Source organism: Oncorhynchus mykiss, chromosome 2 (assembly GCF_057628025.1).
Source record: "Oncorhynchus mykiss isolate SJ-2025 chromosome 2, ASM5762802v1, whole genome shotgun sequence".
NCBI lineage: Eukaryota > Metazoa > Chordata > Actinopteri > Salmoniformes > Salmonidae > Oncorhynchus > Oncorhynchus mykiss.
Window position 1 is genome coordinate 61,313,927 of NC_143023.1, and position 13,955 is coordinate 61,327,881.

At 43.1% G+C, this 13,955-nt stretch overlaps 1 protein-coding gene across 2 annotated transcripts in view; it reads right to left on the minus strand.

Annotated features, from left to right (window-relative positions):
- Positions 1–13,955, minus strand: part of LOC110493153 (RNA-binding Raly-like protein) — a 56,924-nt gene that overhangs the window by 39,551 nt on the left and 3,418 nt on the right. For both annotated transcript variants that reach the window (XM_021567425.3, XM_021567421.3), the window contains exon 2: positions 12,488–12,563. In XM_021567425.3, the coding sequence (XP_021423100.1) occupies positions 12,488–12,555 (68 nt within the window). In that variant the 5' untranslated portion in view covers positions 12,556–12,563. The remainder of the gene's footprint in view (positions 1–12,487; positions 12,564–13,955) is intronic.

Consider the following 13,955-nt stretch of genomic DNA (forward strand, 5'->3'; position numbering starts at 1 on the left):
TTAAATCGCATAGCCTACAGTCGGAAGGGCACGCAATTTGGGCAGCGAGCGCTGAATATTCCAAATAGAATATATGAATGTTGAGTTACAACTGTCAGTGAAAAGCAGAGAGACCCAGCCAGGCATATCACAATATTTAAAAAAGCAATCGCGGAAAAACTGTTTGGAAAGCAAACGGCTATTGCTGCAAAGAGATGACAATTAAAAGACCCCAATCCATCTTTTAGTTATCAAAATTCCATTCCATCCAAGACCATACCATAACCCCACCGTCACCATGGGGCACTATGTTCACAACTTTGACATCTGCAAACCGCTCACACACATGACGCCATAGACATGGTCTGCCATACACATGGTCTGCCATACACATAGTCTGCCATACACATGGTCTGCGGTTGTGAGGCCAGTTGGACATACTGCCAAATTCTCTAAAATGACGTTGGAGGTGGCTTATGGTAGAGAAATGAACATTCAATTCACTGGAAACAGCTCTGGTGGACATACCTGCAGTCAGCATGCCAACTGCAGGCTTCCTCAAAACTTAAGACATCTGTGGCATTGTGTTGTGTGACAAAACTGCACATTTTAGAGTGGCCTTTTACAGGTGCACCCAGTACAAGGTGCACCTGTGTAATGATCGTGTTGTTTAATCAGATTCTTAATATGCCACACCTGTCAGGTGGATGCATTATCTTGGAAAAGGAGTAATGCTCACTAACAGGGATTTAAACAAATGTGTGCACAACATTGGAGAGAAATAAGCTTTTGGTGCGTATGGTACATTTTTTTGATATTTTCTTTCAGCTAATGAAACATGGGACTAACACTTTACATGTTGCGCTTATATTTTTGTTCAGTGTATATTCACGTCACCAACTAACTGATTAAAACACACTGTTTTGCAATGAAGGTCTATGGTGTATCCGGAGGGCAACTATTTTCCGTCGTCCTCTGGGTATATTGACTTCAACACAAAACATAGGAGGCTCATGGTTCTCGCCCCCTTCCAAAGACTTCCAAAGTCATTATGACAACTTCTGGAGGACGTCATCCAACCTATCAGAGCTTTTGCAGCATGAACTGACATATTGTCCACCCAATCAAAGGATCAGTGTCACACCCTAATCTGTTTCACCTGTCCTTGTGCTTGTCTCCACCCTCCTCCCATGTTCCCCATTATCCCACGGGTACTTATACCTGTGTTCTCTGTTTGTCTGTTGCCAGTTTGTCTTGTTTGTTCAAGTCAGCCTTCGTTTTGTGTCCCAGCTCCTGCTTTTTTCCAATCTCTATTCTCTCGCACTACTGGTTTTGACCCTTGCCTGTCATGACTCCGACCGAACCCGCCTGCCTGACCACTCTGCCTGGCGACCTGTACCTTTGCCCCCATCTGGATTCCCAAATTAGCTAGCTGGCTAATTCTATCCAACACTGGAACTCTTCCAAGTCAAGGTAAGCTTTCGCTTTTATTAATTTATTGCCACCGGGGCTGCCAGTGGAACTGTTAAACTGCTTGCTGTACACTGCTCTGCGTGATTGTAGCCGGTTTACTAATGCTTTAGTTCTAGGAGTTATGTTTACCATGACGTTAGCTGATATGGTGACATTGACAACGATGTAGACTGTGTGTAGCAGTTAGCGGTTATGGTCACAGACAGCTGTTGTGTTGGCACTGAAGACCCCAAGCGAAGGGAAAAGGTAAGAAGGCAGTGATTGTGTAGAAGCAAGAAGGAATTATACAACAAGCAAAGTGATGATGCTTTTTGTATGTGGATGCTATGAAAGTGAACTGTGTGTGCTGATGATCAGGGGTGTATTCATTCGCCAATTCCGTTGAAAAATGTTTCTTAAACGGAAGCAAAGGGAACAAAACGGGGATAAATCTACCTGAATTTGTCCGATAGAAACTCTCGTTTGCAACGGTTTGGACTAATGATTACACCCTAGATCAGCTAGATGCAGGCAAGAGTGTGCAAGGTCTCTGAATGTGTCACTGTCTGTCACCTTGATTACTCCAATTTGACTCTCGACCTGTTATAAACTTTTATTCGTAGGCTGGGTTGTAGCAACCTCATGATGGGTATAGGGAAAATTTGTGGATCATGTAGTAGCCTAAACCTATCAATGGAGAGTGAGCGAGATGACCAGAGAGAAAGAGAGAGAGAGAGCTTATCTGTATTAGACTCAAAGCTCAAAACAGCATCCCTCCACCACCACTAAACACAGGGTCTTGTAAGCTAAAATGATATATAGCTCCAGTCGTTTTGAAAGCTAAGGCAAAAGCTCTAGTCCTGCTGTCTGCTCATTAAAAGCCCTGCATGACTCTGCTCCATTCATCTTCATCAGCTTTAATGGGTATTAATCAGCATTTAACTGTGTTATTGATTTTGGGTACTGCCAAACTCCTCACCATTTACTATTGAGTGGTGCAGTGAACCAGTCATATTGAGTTGTGTATAACCAAGCATTTAACTATTACTATTGATCTGTCTGAGGACAACAACAAAATTACAGATGTAGGATCTTAATTTGAGCCAGTTCACTACAGCAGAAAAATGATCCTGCAGCAACAGGACATGTGAGTTATTATGTGGATTATAATTCATTGACATTTTGTTGTAGAGGATGATACATTTTCCGTTAGGTTAAATCAAGACTGAAATGTCTAAGTGGAAATAACAAACTTCAGAATCCTTTTTAAAACTCAAACACACTACCAGTTTACATTTCCCGCTTTGCAGGAAAATTGTCAGCAACAAAATAGTGATCAAATTAAGATTCTACATCTGTACCTGCATCTTTGTTATTAGATTTAATGGCATAGATAATTAAACTTTATACGCACTTGCCCTGTAGTGTCTCTATGTTCCCCATGCATTTACTATTTATTGGGCTGTTTAGTCCCGCTGATCTATAATAACAGTGAAGAGTAACACTCCCACCATCTAATATGGGTTCATTAGGGCAGCGATTTGTTGTTCCCATGTGTTAAAATATTGTATTGCACAGCACTGCATATAATAAAGGATAGGCTACCAGGGATAAAGGCCTTTACAGTGAAACACTATTAGTATTAATAAAGGAATTTATTCTAGGAGGCAAATCAATCTGTTTCTTTTTCTCTGTTTTCTCTGGTTTGACCAGCTGCAGTGGAGATTAACAATCCTGTTTATCTTTAGTGCTTCATCCAGACAAATACCTCCTGCAGGTAAGCTGTTTGAAGCTCAGTACATAGAGCAGAGGTAAACCAAGGTAGAAAATGAGGTAAAACTGTATGGTACGGAGTAAGCTAAGGCCGAGCAAGGTATGCAGAAGTGAAGTAAGTTGGTCGACATACTGTAGGTAAGCCATGGTCAGGGTTGGATAGGTTACTTTGTAAATGTAATCTGTTACAGTTACTAGTTATAACGTAACATTTGGTGTCATCATTGTAGTCTCTGACTTGAGGTCAGACTCTCTCAGGTGGAACAGGAACAGGTGGAACAAACTTAAACCCAGGTTTTTTTTCAATGCTGAATTGAATGTCATTGAGAAAACAGAAAGGTGTCATTAATGTATTTTTTCCGCAAACATCCTTTATGAATTTAAAAGTAATCCTAGAAGTAAGTAATCATCTACTTTTCAAAAGTATCTGTAATTTAATGTAACTGATTACAGTTGTAAAAAAATTAAAAAATGTAATCAGATTACATGTAATCAGTTACTCCCCAACCCTGGCCATGCTAAGGAGTACTCAAAGGTAAATAAGCAACTAGCTAGTGTACACAACACAGAAAGATAGAATGAGATGAGAAGGGCCCTGTGTTTTGCGCAATCATGTGACATAGCAAGATTTGATCCTGTATTTTAAGCCCTATCCAGAAATGAGAATTGCACCAAAAATTAAAGCTATTGTCTGAGGATGGTGCTGGACCATCTGCCATAAAAAGAGGCGACAGTTGAAGAAAAATCCTTAAATAAAGGTTAAAATCCAGTCATGTCACATTGCCTTCCCTCCCTTCCTTCTTCCCTCCCCCAGATAGATGTATTCTGATTTAATGTAGAGCCCTCAGAAGTGTGCTGCTGTGTAATAAATCAGCTTGGCTGCAGCGTGACCAGGGTTAATGGGCCGAGGAGCTGATTTCCTGCCACTTCAGCTCCTCTCAAATCGAAGGGCGGCCCCGATTGAAGCTGAATTATGACAGACATACAGCGACAAGCGGCCATGCAGGCAGACTGGCAGAGGCTCAAATACAGGAGGATGTCACTGTGTCTTATACAATAAACCTTATGCAAAGGCTGAATCTGGCGACCCCAACATACAAGTTTTGAGGTAAATTGTTGGTACTGAGATTATATGGCAGTATTAGTGATTTCATCAACAATGCAGCATTAACTGGTCCAGAATGTTCTTTCAATAGTCCCTCTTTTGACGGAGCAAGGGGATCTTTAAATGCAAAACACCTGTATGTGTCATAACCTTTTGTCTGCTGCCTTGTTATTTGTTCCCGTCTTTCGTTTGTTCTTTGCTGGTAAAACAAAGCTTACCATACTGAATGTATTGTCTCTAAGAGAGACGGGGAGGTTTAATGGTTGGAGTTTTACATTACATAATAATTAACCTGTTATTTTTCTGTTCAAAGGAAGTGCTGATTCATCTTTTCCTATTAAACGCACATCTTAGCAGGAGATGAAGGCCAAAGACATAATTACCGTTCCGTCTCTCTCTCTCCCCTTTCCTTCCTTCCTTCCTTCCTTCCTTCCTTCCTTCCTTCCTTCCTTCCTTCCTTCCTTCCTTCCTTCCTTCCTTCCTTCCTTCCTTCCTTCCTTCCTTCCTTCCTTCCTTCCTTCCTTCCTTCCTTCCTTCCTTCCCTCTGTCCCTCCCTCTCTTGCTTTGTCTATGTGTTACAATCACATTGAACACAGGAACGAAAGAGAAAAATACGGAAGATATAAAACACAACCATAGGTGTGCAGAACACAATGTAGCCTACTGTGAACATAGCCAAACAGATCAAGGCACAGTTTCAAACTGAAACCCCCAAACATACGCTTTGATCATATGGAACTTTTCCACTGTTGAGCCAATTAAAACCTCTCCTGAAACAAGTTTGGTTGTAGATGCCCTGAGGCCTTCAGCCTGCTGTGAATTCCGTGACGCTGTCGGAGACTTTCAACGCAGCCAAAACCTGAAGTGAAACCCGTGCCCCTGTTGAGAAACAACCCAAATGACACACTCAAGGGTATGATCAGTCGATCACATCAGAGGAAGAAGAGAGAGGAGGTTCCACTCCAGTGTACCTTTCTGTGATGTCGCAGTTGGCACTATTAGCTCTAATGCATGGGGCTCATGTGCTGCACAAGGGCAGAGTCCGTAAATAAACAAGATAAAGCCCCGTAGAGATAATTATCTTTTATCACTATAGATGAAGCACTCAATATGGATGGACCTTTGAGTATTAGTCAGGTAACAGGACCCAGTACTTAGAAACACTAGCCTCCCTCCACTGCTCAATTGGAGAAGGTGTAAAATATGGGGTGAGTTTATGGGTATATCAGGTACAGTGTGATCAAAACAACAGTGTAGGGACTTTTACTCTAAAACAGCCTGTAAAGCCTCTGAGCTCCATATTATCTCTCCATCTCTTCTGGGCTGATCTTTAAAACGCTGGCTCTATTTGCTTTTATAGAACTGGAGAGCTGGGCTGTAACTCAGATCAAATGGATGTTGCACTCTTTTAAAGTGAAAGGGCAGCTCTCTAGAGCTCTGAAAGGCCAGCGGCAAGCACAGTCCTCACTGGCTGCGAAGCGAGCAATCTCATTTGTTTTTCTTCCCATTACTGTAATTGTGCAATATGCAATGTGGAATGATGGTCTACTGTGACAGCCTAGGTGTCTTTTCTGTATCAATGCACCCAAATTCTGCACCCAATGTTCTTTCAAAGAGAAAAGGAACCAGGCATACAGTGTTTTTCTCCCAATTATTGGAATCTTGACAAATACTTTGCGATACTCCAAAGGATATTAATGTTTTGATGACAGTCGACAAGACTTATTGTTCCCACGAGATTAAGGAAATTGAATTTTGTATGATTCATAATACACCAAAAGAAAATAGCATTGACATTTTCACGAGTTGATCCCTGAAAGTACTGTGTGATTACCTAGATAACCTACCGACCACTATTACGACACACTGATGCCACATTTGCTTACTGTGGATAATCCATGTCTTTATCATCACATAATAAAACAAAGCCATGAATCCCGCCTGTTGTCTAGTCTTTTTCTAAGTGGCATTGCTAGACTGATATAGAATGATCCCACTGCAATGCTACCACAGACTAATTATGTGCGAGGTCGTGGCCTGCCTCTTACTACTGCACTGGGACTGAGCCGTCCGTCTGTCTGTCCGTGTGGCATGTTTACTGCAAGTCGACGTGCACACACTTGTGTGTGTTTTTGTTGTGTGTGTACAAGCACAATGAAGAATACAAAGAAGATGAAGAAGAAGCACTTGGTCTCTGGGCTAGCAAGGCTCCTCTGACAGATTCATTTAGCAGTGGCAGGAAGCAGGAAGCAGGAAACAGAAGCCCTTTAGAGTGATTGCATTATGTCTGACTAATTGTGAGTGAATCCAGAGGATGGAGGGGAAGAGATCCATTGCAGGTGACATGTTTGGGCTCCCCATCGGGACAGCTCTTCAGTCAGAGCTCCAGAGTAAGACAAGGGGTTTGGAGAGCACTACAGAGACAGATGAGGCAGAAACAGAATGGGACAGTACACAACCTTCACAAAGAGATTCAACTGTGATGGATGGGGATATGAGCAGAGATAATAGATATTGTTTGACATTTTGTTCATTGAAAGCAAGTTTTACAGACAAACGACTACTGCTTCTTTTTGCGTCTTTCAGTTTCGGAACCACGGTGGTGAGTTCTTGGGTTATTTTCAGTGCTTAGGTCGATCCCATACAATGGTTACAATTCAAATGTGTAATCTCTGACATGGATGAATCAGTATTGTGAAGAAAAGTCATGTCAATAATTTAAACTTAATTTATTTAAAAAAAAAAAAATTTAGATCTTACAGCACCTGGTATTCCCAGGTGGTCACCCATCCAAATTCTAACCAGGCCCGACCGACCCTGCTTAGCTACCAAATGTGTTCAGGAGAGTATGACTACAATCATATTTTTTTGTAACCCATTTTCTCAAATTACAACCTTGGTTAGCTTGCAGGCGCCACAAGGAGTTGCTAGAGCGCGATGAGCCAAGGAAAGCCCTCCCGGCCAAATCCTCCCCTACCCCGCACTGTGCCAATGGTGCGCCTTCCTATGGTGTTCCCGGTCATGGCCGGCAGTAGTGGTGCCTCAGTACTGTAGTACTGTAGTACTTTCGACAGCTGCGTCACTCAGCCCCCCCCCCCCCCCCCCCCCAGCAATTGCTGAAGTAAGTGTTTTGAATCCAATACAGTACTATGATTCAACCTTCCAAGACACCCCAAAGCCAAGCTGAAGGAGGAGACATTAACCAGCTAGAGTGAATTATTTTAGCAGGGGAGGAGAGCAAATTGGCCTAATTTCTGTGGCGGACCCTGAAGCTGCACAATCCACAGACAGCAGATAGCTTCCTTGGTACCAAATCAGAACTCTTATGGAGTTTACATCACTGTTCTCCCCTAGCTCAGACAAACACAACACATGACTATTGGGTAGAGTGCTGTATAGTGTACAACTCAGATAACTGACAGTGTCTTTTCTTCTCCATCCACTAAACCCTAAGAGAGAGAAAGTACTCACAAGTCATTATAGAAATAATGATCAGTATTCAACATTTGCAGCAATACACATGTAGGATAATAATTTGAGTCAGTTTCTACAATGCAGGAAAGTAATCCTGCAGCAACAGGAAATGTGAATGACTATGTTTTTCGTAAGGAAAAATCAAGTCAATTTCAAAGTGGATTTTCAAAGTGGAAATTACAAACCTCAGGAGCCTTTTTAAACCTCAAATACACTACACGTTTTAACAGGGTGATCAAATTAAGATCCTACATCTGTAGAACTCTACTCTGTATGCGGATAGGTCCTACTGCTATCCATTCTTCCGGCCTCATGAGGAGTTCCTATGAAATATGTATCAGCTTCCTGGGTTCTGATGCTTGCCTTTTGAGTGTTTATGGGGGAAATTATGGGAAGAAGTCTGGCGCTACGTGACTGTGAATGGGGGAGCATTGTGGAGGAAACGGGAGCCAAGGCAAAGGAGGGGAATTGGAATTGTGTTTTTAATGCACTCACTAGAATGCAGGGAGGAAGACTATAAAGAGGAATGGGTTAGTACTCTTGTGCTCCAGTCTAGTGACCCTCCTGAGAGTGGGTTGGGTGTTCTGGAGGATCTAACTGGGATGAGACTGATGTTCTCTGAGGCATGGAGATTCTATGCTCTATTCGAAGCAAGCAACACTGAACCATGCATGAGAGCACCAGCTGTTCCAGACAAATGTGTGATCATGCTCTCCATAACTGATGTTAGTAAGACCTTTAAACAGGTCAAAATTCACAAGGCTGCAAGGCCAGACTGTTTACCAGGACGCATACTCGCGTACATTTTCAACCTCTCCCTGACAGAGTCTGGAATGCTTACATATTTCAAGCAGAACACCATAGTCCCTGTTCCCAAGACCGCCAAGGTAACCTACCTAAATAACTCCCGCCTAGTGGCACTCACGTCGGTAGCCGTGAAATTATTTGAAAAGCGGGCCATGGCTCACATCAACACCATCATCCCAGAAACCCTAGACCCACAACAACTTGCATACCACCCCAACAGATCCACAGATGATGTAATCTCGATTGCACTCCACACTGCCCTTTCCCACCTGGACAAAAGGAACACGTGAGAATGCTGTTCGTTGACTACAGCTACAGCTCAGTTCATTGACTACGACTACAGCTCAACACCATAGTTCCCTCAAAGCTCATCACTAAGCTAAGGACCCTGGTTCTAAACACCTCCCTCTGCAACTGGATCCTGGACTGCCCCCAGGTGGTAGGGGTAGGCAACAACACATCTGCCATGCTGATCCTCAACACTTTGGCCCCTCAGGGGTGTGTGCTTAGTCCCCTTCTGTACCCCCTGTCCACCCACGACTGCATGGCCATGCACGACTCCACCACCATCATTAAGTTTGCCGACGACACAACTGTGGTAGGCTTGATCACCGACAACGAAGAGACAGTCAGAGACATGGCAGTGTGGTGCCAGGAAAACAATCTCTCCCTTAATGTGAGCAAGACAAAAGAGCTGATAGTGGACTACAGCAAAATAAATGCAGAGCACATCCCCTTTCACATCGATGGGGCTAAAGTGGAGTGGGTTGAGAGCTTCAAGTTCCTTGGTGTCCACATCATTAACAAACTATATGGTCCAAACACACCAAGACAGTCATGAAGAGGCCACAACAACGCCTATTCCCCCTCAGGAGATTTAAAAGATTTGGCATTAGTCCTCAGATCCTCAAAAAGTTCTGCAGCTGCACGATGGAGAACATCCTGACTGATTGCATCACTGCTTGGGATGGCAATTGCTCGAGATCCGACTGCAAGGCACTTCAGAGGGTAGTGCGTACGGCCCAGTACTTTACTGGGGCCAGCTTCCTGCCATCCAGAACCTCTATACCAGGCGGTGTCAGAGGAAGGCCCTATAAATTGTCAAAGACTCCAGCCACCCTAGTCATAGACTGTTCTCTCTGCTAGCACATGGCAAGCAGTACCGCAGTGCCAAGTCTAGGTCCAAACTGCTCCTTAACAGCTTCTACCCCAAAGCCATACGACTGCTAAGCAGTTCATCAAATGGCTACCAGGACTATTTGCAGTGACACCCTTTTTTACGTTGCTGCTACTTGCTGTCCATTGTCTGTGCATAGTCATTTCACCCCTACCTACTTTTTTCCCTTATTTTTATATGTACACCTTTTTCTCCCTAAGTGGTAGGAGTTACAGTCTTGTCCCATTGCTGCAACTCCCATTCGGACTCAGGATGCAGGGATGGGACAAGGACATCCCGGCCGGTCAAACCCTCCCCTAATACCCTGAATACTCCGCTCACGTCGCATGCGTTGCCAAATAATTTCAGAAATCCATATTATTCAATTATTGCACCCACACTGCTCGCGCACGTCAACGAGCGTCTGCGTAAATATATATTTATTTATTTATTTATTTATATATGACATAAATGTTTAATGCTTTTCGACCTGTCCCCAAATTAAAGTAATTGGTTCAGAGTTTGTTTTGGTATTTTAACCTGCGTTTCGTGATCGCATTTGGTGTGGGGGGACAAAATAAATGTAGGCGCGATGGTGCACGCACGCAGACGGTTTGGGTCCCGTGTAAACCAGACAACGCTAGGCCAATTGGAAGCCTCCTCATGGGTCTCCCGGTCGCGGCAGGCTGCAACACTGCCCGGGATCAACCCCGGGTCTGTAGTGATGCCTCTAGCACTGTGATGCAGTGCCTTAGACCGCTGCGCCACTCGGGAGGCCGTAATACCTACTTAAAAAATAAAACAAATTCTGCATTGTTGGTTAAGGGCTTGTAAGCATTTCCTGGTAACGTCTAAATCTGTTCTATTAGGTGCATGAGACAAATAAGATTTGATTTGATGTCCACTATCTCCATATACAATAACGGGCTATGGGGAATATTCAGGTCACTGACATGATCATGAGAACTGTCTCCCATTACCATCTTATTTGCAATCAATATGTATTGAGGGACTGCAGAGAAGCTATGAGTGTCTGTGGGTGTACTGTACTGCATCGCCCAGCAGCTGGATGGGCGTCGATGCCTCCCTCAACCTGCTCTTCTCTGCCTGTTGTCTCTCCTCTCTAATGAAAACTAAGTGTCCCATTAGAAGAACCAATAATGTAAATGTGGAGCCATTGCACCAAAAAATACAGTTACACTGTAGCATGGCTGTTTTAAATTGGCAAAAGGATGTGACGGATTAGAATTCCGTTGTAAGAGTAGAGGCTTCCATCATGGGGATGGAACTAGGTCTGCACAGGTCGCACACCATAACAGTTTCAAAGTTTCATCACATTTTCAAAAACACCCTAATCCTGTCTGTCTGCATGCAGTGATAATACATTTGATGTGTGTTGGTTTTTTCAAGCAGCCACAGCAGCATCAACAGTAGCAGCAGGTCTCAGGGATAGATTGATAGAGGCCACCCCAGTGACCCAATGAGAGTTAACCCCACAAAGAAATAGGACTGGGATGTGACTATGGGCACAGACTGACTGGATATTGGGCTGCTGGTGGGCTGACATCCATGCTGTCTGTGTCACGCCCTGGTCTTAGTATTTTGTGTTTTCTTTATTATTTTGGTTAGGCCAAGGTGTGACATGGGTTTATTTATGTGGTGTATTTTGTCTTGGGGTTTTCGTAGGTATTGGGATTGTGGCTTAGTGGGGTGTTCTAGCATAGTCTATGGCTGTCTGGAGTGGTTCTCAATCAGAGGCAGGTGTTTATCGTCTCTGATTGGGAACCATATTTAGGCAGCCATATTCTTTGAGTGTTTCGTGGGGGATTGTTCCTGTCTTTGTGTTTGTTGTCACCAGATAGGCTGTTTAGGTTTTCGCACAGTTATTATTTTGTTAGTTTATTCATGTATAGTTTTTCTTCATTAAAAAAACATGAATAACCACCACGCTGCATTTTGGTCCGACTCTCATTCACCTAAAGAAAATCGTTAGTCTGTCCATTAATCAGACCATCAGACCAGTGATGAAGTTCTGATGTCTGCTAATCCTCTGTAATCTGTCTAGGGAAGCATGGCTGAAGGATCTGGGGGGTGTTGGCTAGCTGTGTTTATATACAAACTTTGGGATTGTCACTTTAAAACATGTCGTTAGACCTAGTATAAACCAGGCTTAAGGCTTGGGATAAGCTATGGGCTGGGCTGGGATACCTTGTACAGAATCAGCCTGACAAAGGCATTCCTCTGCAGCAGCTGCTCCCAGTCCCAGAGCTTCCAGACAGACTATGGAGCCACATTCAGCAAGGCCAAACATGTAGTGAAGTAACAGTGAATACTACAACAACACCCTGGTAACTATACTGTTTTAACAACAAACTGCTACAGATGTAGGATCTTAATTTGAGCCAGTTTGCTGCAGAAGGAAAATAATCCTGCATCAACAGAAAATGTGAATTATTGTGTGGATTATAATTAATGGACAGTTTTGTAGGGGTTGGTACATTTTTCGTAAGGGAAAGTAAAGTCTGAAATGTAAAGAATTACAGACTTCAGAAGCCTTTTTAAACCACAAGTACACTACCAGTTTTACAAAGTTATCCTGCAAATGTCCATTAATTATAATACAATTCACATTTACTGTTGATGCATTATTGTTTTCTTTCTGTAGAAAAGTGACTCAAATTAACATCCTATATCTGTAGTTGTGAGGTTCGTGACCTTAATGAGGCTGAATCTGGACTCACCCGAAGGCTTCACTGCTGGCTCTCTTGGTTCCTGCCTTTGGGCGACTTGGCCTCAGTTCCCCAGTCATGGTCCTATCTGAAACACAATACAACGACGGCTATAAAGTCATATCCATTTAGAGGTTCAGTAATGTCAGGTGTAAGGACAGGTGTGTCCTTGTAAAGCAACCCCCCTGGGGAAATTGGAATGGAGTTGGACAGGTGAGCAGAATATCCTGCCAGATAGTGTCTGACCTTTTACAACCTCTGGCACTCACATGCACGCACACAGACACACAAATACTGGTATGCGCACACACACGCGCACGTACACACAGACACACACACTCACACACATACACTCTCCCAGAAGGAAATATTAACGAGAGGACTCTGAGCCTAATTGCCCTCTGTCTGCCAGAGTCAAATTAATTGCCTCCCACAGTCATGTTGCTTCACTCCTTCCAACATGTACCTGTCTGTCAATGCAGAGTTCCCTGACCAGAACTGACCCATTATCTCTCTCTCTCTCTCTCTCTCTCTCTCTCTCTCTCTCTCTCTCTCTCTCTCTCTCTCTCTCTCTCTCTCTATCTCTTTCTCTCTCTCTCTCTCTCTCCCCATTCATCCTTTTTCTCTCTCTCTCTACTTTCTCCTCCTGATCTCATTTGAGCCATGCTGTGTGTTGGAAAAGGTTCCACATTTCTCAAATCTTTAATGAAAAAAGCTCTACGGCACATGTCCACTCAGATGTTGTCAAAGTAGCCATCCAAGATCCAACGTGAGAGCAAGAGAGAGGGCTTACTGTCATTTGTTTTTTCTCTCAAGAGACTGCTCTCTTCCACCCGTTTATTTTCTTCTAAATCAAATAAAAAAACATTTGGGGGGGGGGGTCACATACACATATTTAGCAGATGTTATAGGTCACATACACATATTTAGCAGATGTTATAGGTCACATACACATATTTAGCAGATGTTATTGTGGGTGAAGCGAAATGCTTGTGTTCCTAGATCCAACAGTGCAGCAATATCTAACAATTCACAACAATATACACAAATCTAAAAGTAAAATAATGGAATTAAGAAATATATAAATATTAGGACGAGCAATGTCGGAGTGGCATTGACTAAAATACAGTAGAATATAATACAGTATATACATGTGAAATGAGTAAAGCAGTATGTAAACATTATTCAAGTGACTAGTGTTCCATTATTAAAGTGGGGCGGCAGGTGTGGTTAGAGCGAAAGGATGCAAGATCAAATCACCGAGCTGACAAGGTAAAAATCTGTCATTCTGCCCCTAAACAAGACAGTTAACCAACTGTTCCTAGGCTGTCATTGAAAATAAGAATTTGTTCTTAACTGACTTGCCTAGTTAAAAACATTTTTTAAAGTGACTAGTGATTTAATGTCTATGTATATAGGACAGCAGCCTCTAAAGTGCAGGGGTGAGTAACTGGGTGGTAGCTGGCTAGTGATGGCCATT